The sequence below is a fragment of the Eurytemora carolleeae genome, unplaced genomic scaffold (genome assembly GCF_000591075.1).
Source record: "Eurytemora carolleeae unplaced genomic scaffold, Eaff_2.0 scaffold1023, whole genome shotgun sequence".
In the NCBI taxonomy this organism is placed as follows: domain Eukaryota; kingdom Metazoa; phylum Arthropoda; class Copepoda; order Calanoida; family Temoridae; genus Eurytemora; species Eurytemora carolleeae.
The window spans coordinates 99,215-127,038 of record NW_019402170.1 but is presented as its reverse complement, the minus strand read 5'-3'; the positions used below and the strand labels follow the sequence as shown (position 1 = coordinate 127,038).

Genomic DNA, 27,824 nt, shown 5'->3' with positions numbered 1-27,824 from the left:
GATATCTCATTCCCTCCAGTGGAATTTTAAACCCCTAGAAATGATATCTGACTCCCTCCAGTGGATTTATAAAACCCCTTGGCAAGATATCTGAATTCCTCCAGTGGAATTATAAACCCCTAGGAAGGATATCTGGATCCCTCCAGTGGATTTATAACCCCCCAGGAAGGATATCTGAATCCCTCCNGGATGGGAGGGGGTAGTTATGTAAAGGGATGGGGTATTTATGTGAAGGGATGGAAGAGGTTAGTTTTGTGAAGGGATGGGAGGGGGTAGTTATGTGAAGGGATGGGAGAGGGTAGTTATGTGAAGGGATGGGAGAGGGTAGTTTTGTGAAGCGATGGGAGGGGGTAGTTATGTGAAGGGATGGGAGAGGGTAGTTATGGGGGGGATGGGAGAGGGTAGTTATATGAAGGGATGGGAGGGGTTAGTTCTTTGAAGGAAGGAGAGGGTACAGTGAAGGGAGGAAAAGGGGTGGTTTGTGTATATTTTTCAAATAGTCTAAAAATTGAAAAGTTGAGATGAGTTTTAACAACATTGGAGTCAATAGTCAAGTCACATTATCCTATCAATGAGTCAGTGGCCTGTATTAAAGAGAAACTTTGATTTTTTTAGAAAACTATTTTATTGCCAACAAGAGGGGGAAGGAGGGGAGGGGGGGGGTGCAAATACGATTAGACTCTTGCAACCTGTAAACTGTGTCCTACATTGTATTCGTATCGTGTTGAGATGGAGTGGGGGAGTGGGAGGATTTTTATATCATTAAGACGAGGAAACATATATTTCATGTGATTTAAAAAAGCAAAAAAATAGTTGCTTAGTTCTTTTTTCAGTTCCACCTTTTGTTCGATGCATATGTAATTTGGGAATTCGTTTTAGTTTTCTGTAAATTCTTCTTTGAATGACATTCTTCTGTTCCATATAATCCCTCCTTCAATTTTATAGTTTTTTTTTCATTAATAATATTTGCTTTTTAACCTAAAAAAAGTCTGAAAATCGTAGAAAACTATAATTCTTGAAAAGTACATGCTAAATAAATTCAGGAACAAAGAAATGTGAAAATTACGAATTGATGAATCGAACAAAAACTTTTGTGCACGAATGAAAAACACCGCTTTACAAAAGTTTAAACGTACCCAAACTTATCAAGTCTAAAATTGCACAGAGAACTAACAAAAGTCTAAACCAGCAGAGATCTAACAAAAGTCTAAACCAGCAGAGATCTAACAAAAGTCTAAACCTGAACAGATCTAACAAAAGTATAAACCTGCACAGATCTAACAAAAGTCTAAACCTGAACAGACCTAACAAAAGTCTAAACCTGCACAGACCTAACAAAAGTCTAAACCTGCACAGATCTAACAAAAGTCTAAACCTGCAAAGACCTAACAAAAGTCTAAACCTGCACAGATCTTACAAGAGTCTAAACCTGCACAGATCTAACAAGAGTCTAAACCTGCACAGACCTAACAAAAGTCCAAACCTGCACAGACCTAACAAAAGTTTAAACCTGAGCAGACCTAACAAAAGTCTAAACCTGCACAGACCTAACAAAAGTCTAAACCTGAACAGATCTAACAAAAGTCTAAACCTGCACAGACCTAACAAAAGTCTAAACCTGCACAGATCTAACAAAAGTATAAACCTGCACAGATCTAACAAGAGTCTAAACCTGCACAGATCTAACAAAAGTCTAAACCTGGACAGATCTGACAAAAGTCTAAAACTGGACAGATCTAACAAAAGTCTAAACCTGGACAGATCTGACAAAAGTCTAAACCTGCACAGATCTAACAAAAGTCTAAACCTGCACAGATCTAACAAGAGTCTAAACCTGCACAGATCTAACAAAAGTCTAAACCTGCACGGATCTAACAAAAGTCTAAACCTGAACAGATCTAACAAGAGTCTAAACCTGAACAGATCTAACAAAAGTCTAAACCTGAACAGACCAAACAAAAGTTTAAACCTGAACAGATCTAACAAAAGTCTAAACCTGAACAGACCAAACAAAAGTCTAAACCTGAACAGACCAAACAAAAGTCTAAACCTGAACAGACCAAACAAAAGTCTAAACCTTCACAGATCTAACAAAAGTCTAAACCTGCACAGATCTAACAAAAGTCTAAACCTGAACAGATCTAACAAAAGTCTAAACCTGCACAGATCTAACAAAAGTCTAAACCTGAACAGATCTAACAAAAGTCTAAACCTGCACAGATCTAACAAGAGTCTAAACCTGAATAGATCTAACAAAAGTCTAAACCTGCACAGACCTACTAAAAGTCTAAACCTGAACAGATCTAACACAAGTCTAAACCTGAACAGATCTAACAAAAGTCTAAACCTGAACAGACCAAACAAAAGTCTAAACCTTCACAGATCTAACAAAAGTCTAAACCAGCACAGATCTAACAAAAGTCTAAACCTGAACAGATCTAACAAAAGTCTAAACCTGAACATATCTAACAAAAGTCTAAACCTGAATAGATCTAACAAAAGTCTAAACCTGCACAGACCTACTAAAAGTCTAAACCTGAATAGATCTGACAAAAGTCTAAACCTGAACAGACCAAACAAGAGTCTAAACCTGCACAGACCTAACAAAAGTCTAAACCTGCACAGACATAACAAGAGTCTAAACCTGCACAGACCTATGAAAGTCTTAATTTGTCCGTCTAACTTTTTATCTAGATTCTATTTAGTATAGTGTCTGCAGATATTTTTAATAGTTTTAGATAGCTATAAATATACAGGGCCTCATATTCACATGCAAACATGTTGGATATTTCAACCATATCTTAATATGGAGGGGGAGAGGGTGGAGAGGGTCACCAATTAAAAATTGAATTTGCTTTCCCAAATTCTTCCTATTACAAATTATTTTTAAACCCTTTCTGTTCTTTTCAATAGCCCTTAAATAAGAGAAGCAATTATCTGAAACATTTAAGATTTTAATCTAAAGTGCAATTTGATTTTGTTTGACGTCGCAAAATTTACGTTTGATTTGAGCAAGAAACATGGATAGACCACCTACATTACCTAAAAGATGAACTTCAGCACAGGAAAATGAACAAGCTCTGTGCTAAGGTTATAATGCAAGGGAAGTTAGTTTAGAGGTGTACGCATCTTTTGTACTGTAATGCACTGTCTCTGGGCGGTAATGTAAGCACATGACGGATGTCGAAGCCTGACATGAGCCTAAAATTTAAAAGAGTATCGTTGAACGAAACTCCTGAGTTTCCTGTTTGGGGTGTATACATTTATGTAGATTTTCATTTAAGAGATTCAAAAATAATAGAGAACATGAAGAAACTAAATAAATTCATATTTCATTACAAAAATATTAAAATCCACGAAACTGCCAAACTCCATTCGTGAAACTCGGGTTACAAAACTGGGTTTCATAACGATACACTGTCTTAAGTTTTGGGCTCAGGGTGTACTGTACACTGTACTAGGGTGTACACTGTACACTGTACATGTGTGAAACTTTTTTCTATCGATTAATTAAGACAATTAAGAATTTAAGAAATGTAAATGTAAAGTCTTGAGTTTTCCATAAAGAAAGCTTTGCAGTTTTCTCCTTGACTTTGAAATTCAAAATATTTTGCATTTCCGAAGCTAAGTAGAATTTTAGAACTTACGGTTATTTAAACCCCCCCCCCCCTTATATTTTTTAAGCCATCATAATACAAGTTTTAAACAAAATCAAAACAATTTTGTCTAAATAAAATTTCAAGAAAAAGTTTTAACCCTGAAAATACCTACTAAGCTCCCACACTCCAGACACTTACCCAACCTGATGTTTTTGTATCAAGGGTCATTGACACAATGGGAGACAGACCTGACGTTGAACGCAAGCCAAATAAAACGTTAGATAAGAAAACAAGACCTTGAAAACTTTTCTTACTGTATTTTAAACGTACTAGAAATTCAAGGCGCTTTGCGCCCTTCTTTCTAGCCTTAGAGGGCGCTTCGCGCCCATCTTCTAAATTAATTGTAAACATGTTCTCTTTGTGTACATCGTAAAACTAAACAAAAATAATTCGCGGATTTTTACAAAAAATTTCGCGGATTTTCAAAATTTTAAAAAATTTAATGACGATCGAATTTTGATAGAGACAAATATTTGAAATTTTGATGATTCATAAACCTTCCCTGGGCTCCCTAGATGTCCCACAAAAAATTTGGGCCCGATCGGTTCAGCCGTTTTGACGTTTATTGGATACAAACAAACAAACAGACAAACAAACAGACAGACAAACAAGCCAAATTTATATATAGATTTACACGCACCCATCTTCTATTTTAGTTTTTAATTTTGGCTCTTTCTGTGAGCATCTGCTCTACAATATAAAAACAAAAACTAAAAATATTTCGCCGATTTAACATTTTTTTGTTACTCTTCTAAATTTTACAAAAATCAAAAATTTGTTGTGACAAAATTTTAAAACTCATTCATATAACTTCCCTGGGTTCATGTGAGGTCCCACACACATTGTAGGCCCGATCTTTTTAGCCGTTTTGACGTTTATTGCATATAAATAGACAGACAAGCAAAGTATATATGTATATATATAGATTTCATTAATTACGAAGGTTCCCATTAATCTGTAAAATTGTTTATAGGATGGGGTGCTCTGATCATGTTTATAGTTGTCCTCTTCCTCCTTGGTATAGTTGAGGGACTCCAGCTGGCTCTCGTGGAACTAAAGAGACAAAAACCTGAAACGTACAAGTAAGTTCTGGTTTCCATTTCACGCTGATAAATAGATTAAAAAAGAATACGTTTTTGTCTCCAATCTTCTCAATCAAAGTTAGACCGGAAAAAACGGTAAAGCATTTGGCTCATTATTGATCTCTTCTCGGTATTTTTTAAGGTGTTAATCGCCGATCGACTTTTGTGTTTCATAAGAAGGCAACGACATACAATCTAAAAATCTTATAACTTTTTAATTGATACAAAAGGGGCAACAGTTTTTAAAAAGTGATTTTATATGTTATCTAAATTGTGTAAAATAATTCATCAGAAAAAGAGAAATGCTGTCAATTTCCTACTTTGTTTCTGATGGATAAAGAGACAATTGTTTCTTAAGAGATGTTGTTAATGGGAACGTATTGAAAGGTAAATGCAGGGTAATTTGAAATAATGTTAACAATACCTTAATAGTATTGGACTTCTGTAAAATTTGTTTAGATTATCCCACCCTGCAGCAATTTTGTTTAGATTATCCCACATTGCAGCATTTTGTTTAAATTATCCCTCCCTGCAGCTATTTTGTTAAGATTATCCCACCCTGCAGCAATTTTGTTTAAATTATCCCACCCTTCAGCATTTTGTTTAGATTATCCCACCCTTCAGCAATTTGTTTAGATTATCCCACCCTGCAGCGTACAGACTTGGAGAGCTGGCATCAAAAGGAGATAATATAGAAAAGTTTCTTGTGGGTAGACAGGTAATACTAATAGGTAGATAGGACATATGTATAGATATATAGGTAGATAAGTAAATAATATATAGGTAGTCAGGTAAATAGATGGATAGATAGATATATTAAAGAAACAAAAATTTATTTGTATAAACACCGTATTTCATGCTTTATGCATTCAACAGTAGGTATATGGATAGGTAGGTATATGGTACACATAACATGGATAGATAGGTAGATATGTAAATAGGTATATAGATAGATAGATAGATAGATAATTAGAAAGATAGATAGATAGATAGAAAGGTAGATACATAGATAGAAAGTTAAAAGGGTATATTTAAATATGGATAGGTTGCTGGGTGCTTTCTATAACAAAAAAAGGGGGAATGGACTTGAATAACTAGACAAAAAGGTTACTTTTTCAAAGTATGTCATGTCCAGGGGGGGGGGCTGGATCTTAGCTGCCTGTCCGTGTGTATTAGCCCAAGTGTATACTTCGGACAGTTTACTGATCAAGGATATTAAGATACATACAGTACAAACATCGAATATGCAGTACGCTTTCGAAGTAAAAATGTATGGGGAGGTTTTGTATCTTGAATTTTACTCAGAACCGTTTATTATTGATGAAGTTTTGGTCTGTAAAAGACTGTAATTGCTCTTTAAAAGACTGTAATATTACGTCTTCCTGTGAAAATGTAAAAATGTATAAAGGAGTAGTGGATTTAAATAGTTAAATGGAAAAGAAATTCTCTTAACTAAATATTTTCAGAAATCACCCCTGAGTACTATAATATACAGATTTACCTTTGGAAGTGGAGTACATGGCCTGTACAATTAGTAAAGGATTAGGGTACATCATCACTCTATATACTAGAACCTCGTTGGACGTGTCATGTCTTTTGTTCCAGGTCATTGTCGTCTTCCTTGTATTCTTCGCAGCTAAGCTGACCTCAATAACTGTTCCGGGGCAAGACTTTCTGTTCCCTGTTCCTTTCTGGGCTAGTTCCATTTTCCTAGAGACTGGACTTTTAGGTGATTTGTTATCATTAGTATTATAATCATTATTATTATTATAATTATCATTATGTTTTCAGCTAGTATTGTTGTTGTTATTGTTGCTCAGTTGACCCCTCAGATAGTAGCTTCTATTTATCCAGTTCAATTCCTGGAACTTATTATCATGAGGAACATTGGCAAAGTTATTAAACAAACTTGGGAAAATATTGAAATATTTAGTAATAGTAAAATATATATATTTTTGAATAGCATAAATACAAGGTATATTGCGGGTTGAACATTTTTTTATGTTTAAATGTAAACTAAGAAGCCCAGGGTGGGGTGGGAGGGAAGGGGGTGCTTATTTTTGTTTTCTAAATTGTACAATGTTCAATGATTTAGACCTGTCTACTACGCCTGTTTGATTCTAGAATTCACAGGTTTGTAAAACAGTAATTTAAGAGTGGAATTTAAACCAACAATATATTTTTTATCAGAGCCGACGATTTAAAAAAAATAAGAAATTACGACTCAGGTCTAAGTTGTCGTTGAGCCTTACTTACAGTTTGAGCATTCTGATTCAAGCTGCATCTTATTGTCCACATAGTTGAGTTAAAAAACGGTTTAATATTCTATTTTGGCGGATTTTTATGGTAGGAATTGGTGCATTCCGAGTTTATATGAGAACAAGACTCAGCATCGAGCCTTGTTCTCTACTAAAACAAACCAAGGTCTGTTTTATTTTCATTGGGCCTATCTCCTGAGTCGAGACTAAGATCTCGCAGCTGTAAATCACGTGACACAAGCTGTCGTCAGAGTTGAGTCTAAGATGGGGTCTTAAAGCTGGGTTAAGGAATTACGACCCGAGCCGAAGCTTTTAAATCACGGGCTCAGATTAAGGGAACCGTTGAAAATCAGGCGTTGTCATCTTCGCATGGAGGGTCACTTAAAATTACGCTCACAGTCCCTTTAATACAAAAATATATATTAGGGATGACCCATGTGACCTGGTTGCTAGTCCACGTGTTGTGCTTGATGTTCGGAATGAGCAGCGGAAAAGAAGGTTTGCCTATACATGTGGATGAGGATGAGTATACTAACGCTAATGTTGAAGATGAAAACTGGAATGCAACTAACAAAAAAATTAAAGATGAAGGGACAGCATGCTGCTAATGTTTGTGTAAACTGCTAGGGCATAATGTTTGTGCATGCTTCTTAAAAAAAATATTTTTGTGCATGATGTTCAAGCTTAATGTTTCAGCCATGCTAAAGAATTATACTTTCGCATGCTGCTTGTGTAATGTTTTTGTAGCATGCTGCTAATACTACATGACCAATGTTTTTATTCTAAACTCTTAAAAGTTTAAGATATTTAACGTTGTATATTTTTAATCTTGCAATTTTCAATCTTGTTTAAATCTTGAGTTTATTTTTCGAGTTAAAACCTTGATTTCATAACTTGAATTTAGACTTATAAAACCTTTGCTTTCACCCTTGGTTTTCGACCTTGGTTTTTAACTTGGTTTTCGACTTTGAGTTTATAACTTGGATTTACCCCTTGGGGTTAGACCTTGATTTTCGACCTGGTTTTCAACTTTGGTTTCTGACCTTGGTTTTTACCCTTGGTTTTCGACCTTGGCTTTCGACCTTGGTTTTCGATCTTGGCCTTCAATCTTCTTCTGAGTTTTTCATTTAGGGTTTTCAGTTTTTAGGCTTTCTTAATGTAAAGTAGATAAAGTCTTTTTAATACAACGTTTAACAAAAATTTGGAAAAGTTATTTTAGTTTTGACTAGATTAAAAATTCTATATTTTTCAAAATGCAACTTTTAATATTTTAGATAAAATATTGGTCTGAACATTATATACTAATAGACTTGGGAATATCTTATGGAAAAACAATATTGTAAAATATCAAATTTTCTGAATTAAATTTTTTGCTTGAATAGCATTTTGCAATTAAAATTTTTTATCTTATAATATTGATTTTCCTAAAGTCAGTTATCAATTTAAAAATGAATAAATATATAAAAGTATAGTAAATGAAAAAAGATAAAGTTATTAATGTGTTTTATAAAATTTATTTAACTTATAATATGTGCATCAAATGTTTATATATTTATATATTTATATGTTGGAATATTTACAAATAAACTAATCCTAATATTCGCAATATTTTAACGCAAAAATAAATCTAGTTTAAAAATGACATAAATTAAATTATTAATAACACAAAAATTATTAATTTTAATGTTTTCTAACCATGGGTTGATAGTGTTTCCTAACAAAATTGATCGTTCTATTTTTCTAAAACTTGTCACCTTTCACTTTTCCGCTATAGGGCAAACTTAGAAGAGAAATATGTTGTTTCACAAAACAAATAACTTACTGGATGTATCTTCTTAGTTTATGTCTTTTTTGGTTTGTATTTCTGTTGGTTTGTTTGATTGAGTCCAATATAAGGTTTAAACAGCTGAGGGAAAACGACCCGAGGGCTGTTTTTTTTGCTGGTCAAAATTGAAAAAATTGGCGCTTCATTTAAAATTACTAGAAAAAGGGGAACCTTGAAAGTGAGTGTTTGCAAAAATTATCGATGGTGATCGCTACTAATCTTACTTCTATCTGTTGCGTCTATAAGGAGAAAATTGTTAAAAACGTCTAGAACGAAGCGTCCATACAAATTTAGAAAGTTGCAACATACGACCTATAATTATCGATAATTTTCCGACGCAGTCGTATAAAGTTGATACTTCATAATATTTTTTATCTGTTTTATATAAAATGAACTTAAAACGACGATTTTTTCCGCTAGGTGTCTCTGCCATCGTGGAATCATTCACAGCATCGATAGCAGCTAGAGACACTTGGCGGTTCAAGTGCATTGCATGTATATGAAACAAATAAAAAATATTATGAAATATCAACTTTATATCGATAATTATAGGTTGTGATATCTGAATGATTTTTTTTGAATTAAATTGATTTTTTACGATTTTAGTCGTATGTTGCAACTTTCTGAATTTGTATGGATGCTTCTTTCTTCACTCTTCAGTATGAGTCGTTTTTATCTGAATGATTTGTTTGGAATAAAATTTATTCTTTTACGGTCCGAGTCGAATATTACAACTTTCTGAATATGTATGGACGCTTCGTTCTTCGGTATGAGTCGTTTTTGTAAATGTTCTCCTAAATCAACAGGTTGAAATGAGATTAGTAGCGATCACCATCGATATTTTTTCGCTGTAAGTCTATACCCCTTTCATTTTTCACCGAACACTCCCTTTAAATCCCTTAATAAACCTCAAAATTGTCTGAAAGTTAATATTGTTACTTTCCAAGATTTAAGATTTAACGATTTGTTTCATGCATACTCACTGTTCTTACTACTTTAATCTTTGTGCTACATACCAGTAGCACTAATTGATATAAATCATTCGGAAATGTTTCAAAATATATTTCAAAAATTTCAAAAAAAATAAAAAAAAATAATTATGGTGAGGGATTCTATATCTAAAAGAGCTTTATTTTGGGACACCTTGTAAATATCTTTGACATTAAATAGCTACAGTAGGGATGAAAATTGTTTTTAAATACAACAAAAAGAAACAATTTAAACCTAAAATGTTTGCTTTAGTAAATTTTCCTTCTGTAGAAAAACACTAGCACTCATTTCAAAACCAAAGATCGTTTTAAAAATAACGAAACTGTTCGTTTTTTATTAACAAAATATGTATATCGTATTCGTTCCTTATTCCAAAGCAATCTGTTTCTTTTAATTTATTTTTATCATTAGCAAGACGATCGAAGACAAATTTAAAAAGTAAAAACTGCCCATCCCTAGCTAGAGAAGATAAAATATAATATATTTGATTACAATCCACATGCTTATGTAGCCGTTGCATGTTTTTCCTACATTATTTCAGACTTTCTCTCAATTTATTCTTGATAATTTTTAAACTATTACTTTCCCATTGCATTTAATAACAATATAATCACGTGGTTCTCGATTCACTACAGTACCATTTAAACCTTTTCCAGATCAAAGATGACGGGCTTATGTTTATTTCTCTTTATAAAACAATTGTTATTGTTTTGTTTTATAACTTTGTTTGGAAGCTGTTTCATATTCAAGAATAGATGTAGAAAATAGATGTGAACTTTTAAAATCTTGTAGGACTTTTAATATCCGGGTTTTCGAGAAGTATATAAAATGTCAACTATTATTACAGTTTATACTATATGCTACAGCCTACAAGCAAGCTTTTCGGAAACTTGAACACCATTTAACAGATAAACACGCAGAGTTCTCCGCCGTTGATAATCAGTCAACGGTTTAAAAGTTAAAGTCGTGAATGGGGCATTCCTTTCTTTTCATGGAGAACCACTTTAAATTACACTAACAGTACCTGTTAAACCAGAATGTTTTCTTTTTAGTTCACGTTCCAGATTTCATAATTGATACTCAACAAGGAGTCCCAAATAAAGGTATTTTAAACAATATTTTTCTGTTACTGAACAATACTACAAAATAATTAACAATATTCTATCAATATATTTGTAATAAATTTTCAATATATATACCGGCACTCATAGAAGAATATGAAGTTTAGTTTCTTCAAACTTATGTTTGGTTTGAGCTTAAAAAGTTTTCACTATTAAGTTGCAAAGATATACGAATTAGAAAATTATAATATTTAGTTTCTTTAAAGTTATATTTAGGAGTTTTAAGTTCAGACTCTGATATTCCTTCATCAACACATCTAGAGGAGGTACTTTTAATGAAACTATAAAATTTCTAAGCCTATAAAAGTATCATTATGTCAAAAACTAATAATTATTAAAATCTAAAAAAGGGTTCAATTCATGTGTAAAATCAGATTAATGATATTTAAATATCATTTGTTTAAGATAATAATGATAATGATAATGTGAATAATTAAAAAACAAACGATTAAATTATATTTCAGGTTTTAAGTGAGACTAAGAACTCCTGCTGCACTTGCAAAACTGTTTAAATCAATTAAACATGATTACAATTAAATCTGTTTCATTTTAATTTTCATTTTAATTAGTTTTTATCTTTATTAGTATGTTTCTGAATGAAAAAAGATTTATTTGTGCAAACTGTATGTATTTATGTATTTGTTAAAATATTAATAAACTTTTTAAAAAATCATTAGATTTTGAAATAAAACAACAATTAGATGTTTTTTTACAGCCATTAATATAACCGACCCAATATGATTCCTTTGACGTTAAGTTACTTAACGTCCCTATGGATGGACAATTAAGTAAAATAACAACCCGCTCTGCAAAGTTTTCGTGACAAAATTCGCGCAAAAGACGATAAAATTTTATGCAACTAATTTTTCGGGAATTAAAATTAAAATTGAGAACCCTTGAGCCCGTTCTCTCTATAGATAGTGGTCGTGAAGTTCACGTACTTAGGGGGAGGATAGTTTGGCCGCTAGATGTCTCTCGTATGAATTATCTATCAGATAAGAATTTTGTAAAGTAAAATTCCTTAACTTCACTAGTTTTATATTAACGTTTATTAACTTTAAATCATATTTTTTATTATAGTTTGGAACTTGTGGTTGAGTTAAAGCTAAGCTGTTATACAGTCTTAAATCAATATTTCTGATGCAAACTTTTGAATTCAGAAGCTTTTTGTGAAAGTAAACTTTAATTTATTTAAATTGATCCTAACCCATATAGGTCAAGATCACGAATATTCAGAATACTGATCCTCATATTCTAATAAACCAGAAGGAGAGGGTCAAATTTACGCTATATTGCTGGTACAACATTGTGGCTTTATAGCTATTGTAGTTTTGAATTTACCACAATTATGAGAGAAGCTTTATTTTATTAAAGAATTAGAAATTTTGAATATTTTTAGTCTTCTTAAAGGGAGTGATTGGCAATTTATGGTAGTTAAACTGAGATTGCAGTATTATTGAGAATTTTTTTTTGATTCAGTTGAGAACTATCAGACGTTTTTACGGTGCATATTTGCTCAGCAAGAGCGCAAATACAACCTTTATGTTAGATTCAATTATTTCTTATTTATCATTATATTGAATTTCTTATTCTTTACAACTTTGTTAGCAGATTTCTTAAAATTCTTCAAATGTTTCTTTTCAATAAAAATTCCAGAAAATATACAGAAAATGTTTGTGAACAATGATACAATATAAAAACCAAAAACTGAATAAGATTGCTTTTTTAAGATAAGAGTTAATTTTTATTTTCTCAACCTGTTCCTAAACAACTAATCAGTTTACTGTAGAATTTTGTTGCGTTTTTTGTCGTCGTTATTTATTAATTTATAAAAAACACCCAAATGGATGATTTTGAACGTCGACTTTGCTTTCAATCTCAGGAATTATACAACATTTTACCGTTTTATATGTCTCAAATGAATCCTAAAATATTTCTCGCAATACTTCATTCTCACTTTAACTACCATACATTGCCGGTCACTCCCTTTAATAACTTTTCAATTAAAGAGTTATAATGGATTAAGGAATTGAGTTTTTCCACAAACACAGGTTTTCGAATCCCTTTATCTTTACAACCCATGGTGGTAGACCTTTGATATATAAAACAATAAATCATGTTAGATAAAAAAGTTTTAAATATCGTAAGTTTAAATCATCCGGTTCCACTTACAACGCTTAATCTCGATAACCAACGTGGGCAATTTTAGATTTAAGGATGAATACTTTATCTCTGCAGGGGATGTCGCAAAGGATATAATTAACTACATATTTAGTATGGAGATCAATGCCTAAACCCGAAAGGAATTGAGTCTTTGTCACAAACTCTGATTTTCTAATTCCTATGTCTTTGCAATCCAATTTCGTAGACGTTAGATATTTCAAACTATGAATTCTGTTAGATCAAATAACCTAAGTTTGAAATATCAAGGGTTTCCACCATTAGGTTGCCAAGATATAAGGATTAGAAAATTTGAGTTTGTGGCAAAAACTCAATTCCTTTGCACTTTAAAGTTCTGAATTCAGATTTCATTTATTCAAGATTGAATGCATGAAAGTACTCAACATATTTATTGTTTGTTTTTGTTTTATTTTAAATAATTTTAGATTATTATTCCCTTGACGGAAATAATGGGTTTAGTCCCCGGGGAAAGATCTTTTCAACATCTTGTTAACAATATCATCTTATCAAGTTTTTAGATGATAGTACATTAACAAATTATTTTACAAGTTTGCACTGCAGTTAAAACTCACATTTTACAAAAAAAACAGAAAAATATTCATATTTTTCTTTAAGATGTTGCAATGGTTGAAATATTTCGATTGTCGACTAGGAAACCTTAGCGTTTCTCTTCTTTACACCGCGAACCAGAAAACTCCAGAATAGGAAGATGACTTGTACACTCAAGTTATGACTTTTAACAGTTTAATAAACATTAGACACAGGAATAGTAAAAATGTAAAATGTAAAAAAATTCATTTCACTGAATAAGTGATTTAATCAGTACAACTATTTCCTTTGAAAAAACATGAAAAAAACTTAGGTATTTATTTATTGTCGTCTTTCTATTCCACAAATTCTCACTGTAACCCTACTCCTACTCCTACTCTTACTCCTACTCCTACTCCTACCCCTACTCCTACTCCTACTCCTACTCCTACTCCTACTCCTACTCCTTACTACTTCTACCTGTGTCCTGTACACGTCATGTATAAAACCTATACCTTTAAACTACCTGCAACCTACTAGACCATGCAAATTACTAGAGGATAGTATATATCTTCATATCTATATATTTATCGTATAAGCTACTCAGTGCACACAGTATCTACAATTAAAGATGGGCATCATTTTATTTATATGTAATTCAAGGATTTTTTATATAGAAACGATCTACCAAAAAATTTGATTTTCAAAATAATTCATATAATTTATAATATTTTTTTAATTTATGATAAATAATTCAGGATTTATTTTATAATAATCTAAATTGTGCAACATTTTTCCAGTGATAGAAGATGTTATAACTCATTAGGTCAAAACGATATGAACAATTTTGGTTAAATCGTTTAGATAGAATGTTTGGATAAACCTTTGAGGTAACCGTTTAGATAAACCATTGAGAGAAACCGTTTAGATAATCCGTTTAGATAAACCATTTAGATAAACCGTTTAGATGACCGTTTAGATAAACCATTTAGATAAACCGTTTAGATAAACCATTTAGATAAACCGTTTAGATAAACCGTTTAGATAAACTGTTTAGATAAACCATTTAGATAAACCGTTTAGATAAACCATTTAGATAAACCGTTTAGATAAACCGTTTAGATAAACTGTTTAGATAAACCGTTTAGATAAACCGTTTAGATAAATCGTTTAGATAAACCGTTTAGATAAACCGTTTAGAACTGTTTAGATAAACCGTTTAGATAAACCCTCTAGATAAACCGTTTAGATAAACTGTTCAGATAAACCGTTCAGATAAATCGATGAGATAAACCGTTTGGTAAATCCTTATGTTTAAACACAAAGTATAAGTGAGTTAGTGGTTTTAAATCAAAGGCGTTTTGACACTGCAAAGTCGACCCAGTCTTGTAAATTGATGCACCTTTTCATAGCAGGCTGGGTCTATGTGTAATATCTTTTTAGGAGCAAAATTGTTGTTTAATGTAATCATTTTGAAATAAAAATCCAACTAAAAGGGAGTGTTCACGAAAACTGAAAGGGGGTATAGGCTTACGGCGATAAACATTCGCTTTTGATCGCTACTAATCTTTCCTCTCTCTGTTGCATCTATAAGGAGAAAATTGTTTTTTTTTTTAAATCTAGATATTTATTTATGTATCAAGGTTATTATGGTTTACAAGATTGTTAATATGGATTTAACACAAAACTTTCTTACGATGTTATTATGTACATACAATTATAAAACAATAAGGTCGAAATCTAATTTTTACAGATACATTTATATTTAAGTATTGATAAAGCAGCAGTTCGAGAGGAAAAACTACATTATACATTAAAGGATAGCATACTTTTATGAAATATGAGAAAATTGTTAAAAACGTCTCATACCGAAGAACGTAAATTCCTTACAAATTCAAAAAGTTGCAACATACGACTCGTAACAAAATCAATTTAATTCCAAACAAAGCATTCAGATATTACAACTTATAATCATCGTTTATTTTTCGACGCATTTGTATATAGTTAATGTTTCATAATTTACTTTCTTTTTTCCGGGAATGCGCCAGTCGTGAAAACAAGTTATAAGCGAAATATTAATTTCAAAAATCACAAAATAAAAAATATTATGTAATATCAACTTTACACAAATGCGTCGAAAATATTCGATAACTATAGGATTTAATATCTAATTATTTGTTTGATATTAATTTGATTTTTTTACGATCTAAGTCGTATGTTCCAACTTCCTCAATTTTCTCCATATAGACGCAACAGATAGAAGTAAGATTAGTAGCGATCAGAAGCTATTATTTACCGCCGTAAGCCTATAGTTATACCCCCTTTCATTTTTCGCGAACACTCTATTTTGAATAATTNACCTGTTCTCCTCTTTGAGCTGGTTGAGTGTCTGCTCCATGTTCTCCAGCTTCTTGTTCACCTCCTCCAGGTACATCTTCAACTGCTCCTGCTTGATCTCCAGATCAGATCTCGAAATTATTATTATTATTATTATTATTATTATTATGTTCAGATGGTGGAAGGTATTACTGTGTATTCTGTTAGTTATAATCTATAAATTCTGTAAAAGTTCTGATATAAATGATGGATCTCAAGATTCAGAAGAACAAAAACGAATACAATGGATCAGGTACGAAGTTTTCTTATGATATTATTATTTCTTTCTCTCCTTGCCGTGTTTTTTTTCTCTTTTAGATAGTTTCTCTTTTTTCTAATACGTCAAACATATCTCGTCTTATAGTAGAGCTATTGAAAAAACCAAAAATGTTTTGAATGTTTTAAAGCTAATACATTTTCTGTTTTCATTTTTGAACATAAAATCCATAATAGAGAAGTTACGAGGTCTAAAAGTTGTTCCAGTATTGTCGCATAAATTTGAACTTCGCCTTCTGTCTAGTTTACGGTGTTTTATTTTTACAAAAAGTCTTCTTTATTCTTATTATTTATTCTAATCTTTCAAAATTTTCTTTCTAGCTTTCCCTATTTTCTTTTCCTTGTTTTCTTCTATTACACTTTCTTTCTTTTTCGTTTTTTAATTGCGCACCATTTTAATAATTTGATCTTGTAAACTAAATTATTGTTTAGATTGTCTTGTTCTGATTTGAAGACTAAAATATTAGGTAAATAAGTTAATTAATATTATTTAACCCTATTCAGGTTCACGTCTGGTTTATCCAAAATAGTCCGGGGGGGGGGGTCCTCCAAGGGAACCATCCCCCTCTCTATTTTCTATTGTGATACAAATCTATAACATTTTATACATTTTTAGAGAGCCTTTGGGCTCTACTTTAATAATCTGCAAATACATTTAAAAAAAACTATTTCAATATCAAGTTATTAAATGTACAAGAACAAAAAGTGCGCGAATTATAATAAAGTATACATTTTTGAAAAGCCCTTTGCACGGCGAATTCGAATTTGCAAAAATATTTGCAATATTTTCAAAAACTAAATTTGTATTCAAGAAAAATTATAAATGTGCAAATTCACTTTTAAGGCACCTGTACAAAAATCTATGCAAATCTTCTTTGCAAAAATAATTAATAATTAATAAAAATAATTAATAATCTTTAATCACGGCTTTCCAAAGAGGTATAAAATGTCGAAATCCAATGACCGGAAGTAAATGTAAAATAAGGCATTCAGGCAGTATGCCTGAGGACTCAGGCAGTAGGTATTAAAGCCCTGCTTTGAGCCTAATGTGTTAGTTAAAAAAGTCAAAAAAAATGGAACAGCCTCAGAACAATACTTTTTGAGTTATCTCTGAAAAATGTCAGTGGGGATCCCTCCCCCCCTGCCGGAATAGGGTTTAAAAAAACATCGTTGATATATTATGAAAATCAAAATCATAAAAACTAATTTTTAAACTTTCAAATTCTACCTGAATGGCTTAGTGGTTTGGGAGAAATAAAAAATAGGATAACTTTGTCTAAATATGTAAAAAGGGATTTAATATGTTTATTTAATGTTATATTGTGGAAGACGATGTCTGGCCGCGTTAAACTAGTTCCACAAGATTCAACAGAATGAGATAGAACGGATACGGGGCATAAGTACTGATATCATCTCTACAGTCTACACGTGCGATATCGATATTGACTCTAGTTCTGAACCCTCTAGTAATAAGTTATAAGAAATATATATACTGGAAGTTATTTATGCGTTTTATTAGAGTCTGACTCACGTCCTCTATAATATGTTATTAAAATATGTGTACATTTGCTTTTCAAAAATAAAAGACCATTATTGGAATTTTTCTTAAAATCTTTTAATATTTCCGATTTTTATCAAGGTCGTGTTAATCAAGGATAGATTAACAACAGTATATATAAAGTATGAATCATAAGCATCCATTTGGGAAGGCAACATAATACATTAATATTTGTAAAGAAGAAAGAAGACTTTCTTAACCGGAGACATGAATGATTTTGTTCGGAATTACACTATTTTGGTTTTATTTAATAAATTAAAATCTAAATAAAGTTCTTAATATATTGTTCAATATTGTCGTCTTTTACCCTTGCTTAACGCCCTTTTTTCACGGTAATAATATAATTCCGTTTAGTCTGCCGGCGTTGCAATCTCTATAGGTTCTAACCCCTGATTGTATTAGAGGCTACCGGAAACTTGAAACAAGGTTGTGAACTTGTCAAGGCAATTATATTCATTTTTAAAAGTCATATTTGTTTTTTTTAGAAGGAGGGGGAGATGGTTGGATCCAGGAATATTTAGCTGTCAGGTTTATACTATTAAAATTGGCAAAAAAAGTTTCATAACTTTTTAAAAACAATATTATTTTTTGTTTTGTTTAGCCCATATGATCTGATGTCTCTCTTTAAGCCTCCAAGTTTAAAGGTAAATTTTTTTAGATGAAAGATCAAATATGTCCATCCACTCTGGAATCACCATTTGGTCTTTAACAATTTCTTTAAACTTACGGAGTTATCTTTAATACTTTTTCATTCAAAACACACCCGGCGACAAAAAAAGTATAAAGAGAAATAGAGAAAAAGTGAAAAATCGAAAACTACAGTGAGGACCAGCAAACTGTAGAATAGGAGAACGACTAAAGTGCATTTAATTTTGTTGCAAAGCAACTATATAAAGGAACTGCGTTTTTGCCACAAACTCAAAAAGTCTAATCCCTATATTTCTCCTATCTGAAGCTGTTAACCTTTAATATTTCAAACTATAATTATTTGATCTAACATAATTCATAATTTGAAATATCAGAGGTCTACAGCATCCGGTTCCAGAGATATAGTGATTAGAAAATAAAAGTTTGTGGCAAAAACTCAATTTCTTTACTATAGTAAGTTATTAAATCATTCATTAAAAGAATTGGATCTGTTTACACTGCACAACTGCTGTGTCTCATGTTCACCGGGTTGTTTAAAGTTAGAACTTGGTTCGACTTCCTATTCCAAAGTTTTATAGTTATCAGTGTAGTTTAGTACTATAGTGTGTACCGTACAAGCTAATATAATATGTTTCATCTATAGGTTGTACATGTAAACAAAAAGCATCACATTGCCAGCTGTGTACCGTATAAATCTGGAAGTGAATCTGCCAGATATTTGATCAGGAATTCATTTATTTATCAATTATAATATCATTTTTCGTAAGTCATTAAAAAATTCAATCTTCTTAGTATGCATCAACGACATTATCTATGTAATATTTATAAAGAATTGATTATAAAATCAATTTAAAATAATATATTTTATGTCGCTATTTGTGATTATTAATAACTCATTTTCTAATTTCTAATTTAAAACAAATCGAATCTAAAGAAAAAATGCCTTAAATAAAAATCATAAATTTGACATATATATATGTATATATATGAGCGAAGAGCTTTATTATATAGATTGATTGACGAATTGATACTAATATAATGGAATTGATTAATACCTGATTTCGTAAACCTTTGAAATATCCGGAATTATGAATTCTGCTGATCATGCATTCAGTCAAAGTTTAAATATCAAAGGTTTACACCAAAAGGCTGCTAAGATTTAGAAATTAAAGTTAGAGGTGAGTGAATAGTGATCAATTCAATAAGCTGAGTTACTAAAATTGATCAGTTGATATTTTGAGTAAATATGTCTATTTTTAATTTAACTAATTTACATGTAACTTTGATAAAATAATCTAAAAAGTTCTCTGAGCGATGGAGAACAAGAAGAAATTAAAACTATGGAAGAACTGCAAGATTTCACTAAAATTATACAGGTAGAACTTGGCACGCAAAATTGTTTTCAATTAATGGAATTGTTTACTTGTAATTATTAAATTTATTTTATGATATCTGTATGAATTTGATAATTGAAAAATAATAACTTATACATTACATAAGTGGGACTAAATATTGCACCGTGAAAAAGTGCAAAAACAATTCTTCTTGTAAAAATGTTAGTTTTTTAAAAATACCTCTTTGTTTTATTACTCTATGGACTAAACTAACTTAATATTGACACCATAGCACGGTAATTATATTTAAAGCAAAAACGTCTATACTGCAATAAGACCCAAAAAACTGTTGAATTGGATGACAATATTTGATCAATCTTATTAGATTATAATCAATGTTGTAAAGAAATTAGTTTTATCAAGTAGATTAAAAACCAACTTTCAAGTCAATGAAAAGTGCAGCTCAACTGCACATTTGCTATAATTTCATGTTTGTTGGACTAATTAAAGTCATAACTTGAGTTTAACAGTCGTCTTCCTATCCACAGTTTAATGGGTCTCACAGTATCATTGAAAATTGATTTATATATTTTTAATTCTGTATTATTAATCGTTAATACATAAAGGTGAGGGAACCCTTTGAAAGGTTATTATCTGCCTACAGGTTCACATTCGAGAAATCAGAAACTTTAGGTGCATTTTTAATCAAGTATTTAGGGTTTTAATAATTTACCTATTATAGAATACTATACAAAAGCCCCGCCTTTCCCTGTGGAAAAAAATGTTGACAAAAAATAAAAAATTATTATTTAACAAAAAAATAGGGAAAAAATTCAAATTTATATCAACCCCAGGCTACCCCATGAGCTTGTCCACACAAAATTTCAGCTCATTCAGTCCAGCTGTTTGGCCGGTAGCTGGAACATATATACAAATGTCTTGTTTTATTATATAGAAGATTAATATTATTAGCTAGCTCAAACATTTATCTGTGAAAATATAATTGAGAAGTTATTTTGGCTGTAAGAAAAACAAAATCAGCAGATTCATAGTTTGTAACAATTAAGAAGATAAGGGTACTATATATTAACAAGGGTATACTATTTTTATTTTGCGCTCTTCAATAAGCAGGATGCTTAAATTACACGCAGAGCATCTTCAAAATATTTGAAGATCAAAAGTTTAAATGTATTTTTGTCAATAAACCAAATAATTGATTTAGTCACGCCAATTTTTGAAATAAATATTTTGGCAGATTTTTGTGTGTGAAACTTTAATAATCTGGAATATTTAACCCTATTCCTGCTGGGGGGGAGGGGGTCAATTTGACCCCCCCCCCTGTAGTTTTTTTTAAATAACTCAAAAAGTGTTGGTCTGAGGCTGTTGAAATTCTCTGACTTATCCTACATACCCAAAGCCCTCCCTTTAGGCTTAAAACCGGGCTGTTCTGTTCTGATATTTTCTGATCTGTTCTGATCTGTTCTGATCTGTTCTGATCTGCTCTGATCTGTTCTGATCTGTTCTGATCTGTTCTGATCTGCTCTGATCTGTTCTGATCTGTTCTGATCTGTTCTGATCTATTCTAATCTGTTCTGATCTATTCTAATCTGTTCTGATCTGTTCTGATCTGCTCTGATCTGTTCTGATCTATTCTGATCTGTTCTGATCTGTTCTGATCTATTCTAATCTGTTCTGATCTGTTCTGATCTGCTCTGATCTGTTCTGGTCTGTTCTGATCTGTTCTGATCTATTCTAATCTGTTCAGATCTGTTCTGATCTGCTCTGATCTGTTCTGATCTGTTCTGATCTGTTCTGATCTATTCTAATCTGTTCTGGTCTGTTCTGATCTGCTCTGATCTGTTCTGATCTGTTCTGATCTGTTCTGATCTGTTCTGATCTATTCTAATCTGTTCTGATCTGTTCTGATCTGATCTGTTCTGATCTGTTCTGATCTGTTCTGATCTATTCTAATCTGTTCTGGTCTGTTCTGATCTGCTCTGATCTGTTCTGATCTGTTCTGATCCTTTCTGATCTGTTCTGATCTGTTCTAATCTCCAGTGTGTTTACGTTTTCTTATCAAAATAGTTTGTATTTACATGATTTAAAATCGTCGCAACCTTTAAATACGTTTTTTGAAACTCGTAAACTCTCCTCCTGTATTAGAAAGAAGATGGGACTCAGATACCATCATTCCAGCAGTTCATCGAGTACATAGGTAAATACATACATTTGTACCACTCCACCCAGCTGCCCGCTAGCCGACCTGAAAACCTTTAAACCCCCTGCACGCAGACTCTCGGGGATGAGTAATGGTATCGGGTGAAAGGTCTCAAAAGCAAGCTGAACAGGACACATTTAGGCTTCACAAGGGAAACAGGGACAGCTTACACTACAAAAATTCCCTTCCAGTTAAGATGATTTGATTTAATCATTACAATCAAAAAAAGATTTAACTTTTGATTAGATTCATCAATTATAACATCTAGGTGTAGGGTTCAGTAAACATGGTTTGGATACGAATTATATTCATCAATTATAACATCTAGGTGTAGGGTTCAGTAAACATGGTTTGGATAAGAATTAGATTCATCAATTATAACATCTAGGTGTAGGGTTTAGTAAACACGGTTTGGATACGAATTAGATTCATCAATTATAACATTTAGGTGTAGGGTTTAGTAAACACGGGATGGATAAGAAGTATATTCATCAATTATAACATTTAGGTGTAGGGTTTAGTAAACATGGTTTGGATACGAATTAGATTCATCAATTATAACATTTAGGTGTAGGGTTTAGTAAACACGGGATGGATACGAATTATATTCATCAATTAAAACATTTAGGTGTAGGGTTTAGTAAACACGGGATGGATAAGGATTTATACATCTCAGGAGCTCCTCTTCATTGGTAATACAAAAATCAACTAATCAAATAATCAATCAACGAATCAATTAATAAATTAATAAATTAATAATAAATTAATAACTAAATAATTAACAAATGAAAAAATCAAGTAATCAATTTATCAGGAAATTATTTAATCAATAAATGGATTAATAAATATTTCGATAAATCAAATAATTAATTAATTAAACTTTTGATGAAATTGGTCAATTAATTAAATTTTCAATCAATCAATTATTCGGTTACATAATTGAACAATTAATCAAAGTAAGTAAATTTATTAATTTGTCAGTTAACTAATCAAACAACTAATCTGTTCATCAATTAATCTTAATCATTTTATGTACCACTAGGGTCCCTCAGTACATGCAGTGTAATCCTTGCAGTACACAGTACAACCCGGAGTACTTGATTAAACTTGAATCTTGGATTCATGATACAACATTACTTCTAGGAATTATATTATTAAGGATTTAAAAAAATCATTTTGTTTAAAGATTCATAGGTGATCATGTGCTTTGTCTTTTTATTTAAAGGTTTGGCTTTGTTACCTCTACTAAATCCATGTGCTTTGTCTTTTTGTCTTTCTACGCATTTGCGTCAGGCTGAGAGGGACTGTAAGCGTAACTTTAAGTAACCCTTCTTGCTTAGAAGGAATTTCCCGATTCACAACAGCAATCTCTAAAAGCTTCGTCAGATCAAGTATGAATAAAATATCAATGTTTAATATTTAGAATTTTTTTTAAATGCAGTTTCTCTGCTTCAGAGATTTGCGTATTTCTATTGCAGGAGAACAAATAAAATTAAACACGTTTAAACCTAGAAAAAACAACAATATCTTCCCCAGTACTGATCAATTAAAGTTAGGGTTTAAGAATACTGTGGTGTGGTATTGCCTACTTTGTATGGAGGGTGACATGAAATTACGCGTCCCATTAACCCTGTCCTATGCTATTTTAGTTTATTACAGCGAGGGGGTGGGGGGAGGGGGGAGGGTTGCAAACCATTTTTAATAAGTTATGAACAAAAACAAAACCAAAGGGAGTCGAGTATCAGTGTAAATTTGAAATGGATTTAGTCTAGTTGGTCAAGGCCGGCAGTAAAAATATAGGGGCGTGAAGGGATCGACCAAATTTCGTGTAAATTTTCCTTGAATAATACTATTTCTAAGACTCGATAAATATCACGACGGACAGGTATTTTTTATTTATTTTTATTAGGAAAATCATGTTTCTCTACTTTTGAAAATGTCATAATTTCGTAAAGAACTTTTTTATTCCCAGTTTAGAATGTTGAAGTTATATTTGCGTGCATAATTATATCAAGCTCTAAACAACTTTAATCTATGTAGCTTTTTTCATACATTGTATATTATTGATTTTAAAAAGTTATAGATAGCAACAAAGCTGTGTGGATTTCTGCAAAGAAATTATTGCAGAAATTATACTTATTAATTTTTTAAGAAAAAAGTATTTTTATAAATATATTTAAATGTACATAGTATGAACATTTAAGATTACATTAGGTTACAGGAAACCAAACTATATTATGCAAAAATTTCTTGAAAAAACCCTAATCCTGGCGTTTTGCGCAGTTGACACGTTTTAAGCAAGACCAAACTAAAGTGTGGCCCAGTAATAATAACACAAATATAATTATTAAAGTTATTGATACCAAGTGGACAAAAATCATAATAAAACAACAAACACAACCTCGGTTTTTAGCAATATCTTGGTATTCAGGAACATCTTGGTGTTCATAAACATCTTGGTGTTCAGAAACATCTTGGTGTTCAGAAACATCTTGGTGTTCAGAAACATCTTGCAGAAACATCTTGGTGTTCAGAAACATCTTGGTGTTCAGAAACATCTTGGTGTTCAGAAACATCTTGGTGTTCAGAAACATCTTGGTGTTCAGAAACATCTTGGTGTTCAGGAGCATCTTGGTGTTCAGCAACATCTTGGTGTTCAGGAACATATTGGTGTTCAGGAACATCTTGGTGTTCAGCAACATCTTGGTGTTCAGGAATATCTTGGTGTTCAGCAACATCTTGGTGTTCAGAAACATCTTGGGGGCACTGTGTTTGTTTACATTCCTCCCACGCACAGTGTACAGTACATAATATGCGTATATCTGAGTTGGGCGTTCCTGTACATAGTTCCTTGAGTATATCTATGTATAATGAAGCTTTTCTCTGGACCGAATTGTCCGAATTTTTTAACACACCCATTGGTACCCTGGATGTAAAATAGACTAAACAAATTAGAAATTTCTTTTTAAACATTTTTTTTTCTTAATTCGAATCTTTTATTTTAGTTTCACGGGCAACGCCGTCCGTAATGTACGACCAAGCGCGGGTAAAGGGCAGGAGTAACTATGAGTACCCTGGGAAACCCTGGGTTCTCGAGCTAGTATTTAATATTGTTATAAATGTTTTAATATTTGTCTAGAACTTTCTACTTATTAAACTCAACACCCGGAGGCCATTCTTCAGATCTCAAGCTCCTTAAACAATATTATTCAAAGGTATGGTTAGGGATGGAAATAGTTAGAGGCCCAGTTTAAATATTTTAGAATTTAAATGTGCTCTACAAGAATCTGAGTTGTTAATTACAACGCAAAATTGTATTCTCTATAAGTTTGCTTTTATTGCAAAAAAAATGTATTTTTTAAATTCGACTGAAGATATGTTTTTTTCACTGCAGTCTAGTGAAATAAAGCTTATCGGGCAAATGCCATTAAAACACAGGAAGGACCCAATACACTCTTGAACGTAAAGACGACTGTTAGACTCAAATTTCAACTTTAATCAAATACACAAACAGATTACTTACATATCGTCTTCCTGTTTCACAGTTTTATGAGTCTTTATAGCTTTAGAAAAGTACATCTTAGATTCTTTCAAGCCTTCTAAAAATTATAAGTATATTGAATGGTTTTAAAAATAGGCCACAATCACAAAAACACTGCAATAACAGTCTATTTTGGTAAATTCGAGACTGACATCCTTACATAAAAAATTTTTAAACTACAGGGTTACCCACAAAGGAGTAGATTGTGTCATTATTCGGAATTTGTTTACTTGCATTAAGGGATTGTTGCATGACAAAACTGGTTTTTTCCTTTCCTAATAATTTAGTAAACCATCAAAATGCATATCTTCATATTTTTAGAGTTTTTAGTCGTCTTTACAGTCTCATCCTTTGTGGGTAACTCTGAATTTTAATTTGTAACGCTAAACAGGTTTATTTAAATTGTATATTTCTAGATTTCTGGTAAACAGATGGACAGAATATACTTCCATTATAAACCAAATATAATATGTATATTTCTAGATTTCTGGTAAACAGATGGACAGAATATACTTCCATTATAAACCAAATATAATATGTTTATTTCTAGATTTCTGGTAAACAGATGGACAGAATATACTTCTATTATGAACCAGATTTAATTTGTTTATTTCTAGATTTCTGGTAAACAGATGTCCAGAATATACTTCCATTATAACCCAGATTTAATTTGTTTATTTCTAGATTTCTGGTAAACAGATGGACAGAATATACTTCCATTATAGACCAGATTTTCTCCTGTTTAACTACACATATTCACAGTTTAAAGAAAAGCTCTCTACTCCTTAGTATCATTTTTAAATAAATCATGGAAATAAATATTCTTACCAAAAGAACTGAGTTTTTGTCACAAACTTAAATTGTCTAATCCCTATACGGTTAACCTTTGATATTTCAAACTTAGATTATTTGGGCTAACAGAATTCATAGTTTGAAATATCAGAGGTCTACGAAATTGGGTAGCAAAGATATAGAGATAAGAAAAGTAGAGTTTGTGGCAAAAACTCAGTTCCTTTAGAATTTTATTCAATTTTAACAGAATTATTATCTCGAATTATGGTGACTGAGTTATTTATAGCCATATTCCCACGGAACAATGCTTATAATTGTTGAGAACTTTGTATGCACATGAAATTGTGCCATTTGTATAGCATACTATATTTAAAAAATAAATATTTTAACATGAATTTTTAAATACCGCGAAATAAAAGGCCAAAGATTAAACTGGAACCGTTGTGCATCAGACATGCCACTTTATAAATGAATGGTCATCAGGGTATACGTACTTATCCAGTCCCTCACTTTTGCAATAAGTTTTTGTTAAAAAGATCGAAATTTTTTGGTTTAATTAAATCCTACATTTTGTATTATTTATAGTTTACCTTCTTTAATATTGCTAAAAATAACGTTGCGCAACTTGGGTTGAATGCGTTCAGAATCTTCAATTCGAATTCGATCGCGTTTTGGTTTATAGTTCAACCATCTTTATATTTATTGAGTTTTGGTTTATAGTTCAACCATCTTTATATTTATCGAGTTTTGGTTTATAGTTCAACCATCTTTATATTTATCGAGTTTTGGTTTATAGTTCAACCATCTTTATATTTATCGAGTTTTGGTTTATAGTTCAACCATCTTTATATTTATTGAGTTTTGGTTTATAGTTNACCCCCCCCCCCTCCCCCTCCATTCCCCGGATATACAAATCTATGGTTTCAAGGAGACATTCTTCACATTTAGTCCCCCAACGGATACATACTGAGCCCTCCACCCTGGAAAGATAACGGATGTAAGCCCCTGTTTACTACCCTGATTATTAGGGTACTATTGTGAATCGAACATATAACTCGTTTTTTACCGGAGACTCTTTTTGAATTATGTCAACAATTCATTTAAGGAAAACTTTATAAATGCATGAATTCATAATTAGACGAAATGTACTATGTATATAAAACAGATGGCGTTATTTGTTTTGCATTTTTCCAACGTCTTTGGAAAGTTTATCATTATTCATAATCGTAGTACTTTTAGAGATACTCGTCCCCCACTTCATCAGAGACCATCAGATTTTTATTGGAGGCCAAGTACATAGGCTTTTCATGATTTACTACAGAGCAAGATATTGTGCATTTAATTTTTAACATTAAGAATTCATAAATGCTATGAACGCAGTTTTTCTGAAATCTGTTCATACCTTTTTATCAATCTGTCTATATCTGTCTGTCTGTG

At 31.7% G+C, this 27,824-nt stretch overlaps 2 protein-coding genes across 2 annotated transcripts; both read left to right on the top strand.

The window, feature by feature from the left end:
• Positions 1 to 4,622: 4,622 nt before the first annotated feature.
• LOC111718070 (uncharacterized) lies at positions 4,623 to 11,512 on the top strand. The gene is made up of 9 exons (XM_023493559.1): positions 4,623 to 4,741; positions 5,378 to 5,459; positions 6,347 to 6,470; positions 6,533 to 6,623; positions 6,837 to 6,874; positions 7,426 to 7,497; positions 10,867 to 10,917; positions 11,152 to 11,201; positions 11,400 to 11,512. The coding sequence occupies exons 1-9, from the start codon at positions 4,650 to 4,652 to the stop codon at positions 11,445 to 11,447; spliced, it is 648 nt and encodes a 215-aa protein (XP_023349327.1). The 5' UTR covers positions 4,623 to 4,649; the 3' UTR covers positions 11,448 to 11,512.
• Positions 11,513 to 16,160: 4,648 nt separating this feature from the next.
• LOC111718075 (carbohydrate sulfotransferase 8) lies at positions 16,161 to 26,452 on the top strand. The gene is made up of 14 exons (XM_023493567.1): positions 16,161 to 16,273; positions 16,729 to 16,763; positions 18,340 to 18,382; positions 18,456 to 18,498; positions 19,146 to 19,228; positions 19,806 to 19,878; positions 20,463 to 20,529; positions 20,691 to 20,749; positions 22,000 to 22,051; positions 22,683 to 22,746; positions 23,097 to 23,197; positions 23,915 to 23,939; positions 25,194 to 25,269; positions 26,280 to 26,452. Exons 4-14 carry the CDS (start codon positions 18,469 to 18,471, stop codon positions 26,382 to 26,384), a joined length of 735 nt encoding a protein of 244 aa, XP_023349335.1. The 5' UTR covers positions 16,161 to 16,273; positions 16,729 to 16,763; positions 18,340 to 18,382; positions 18,456 to 18,468; the 3' UTR covers positions 26,385 to 26,452.
• The last annotated feature ends 1,372 nt before the right edge of the window (positions 26,453 to 27,824 follow it).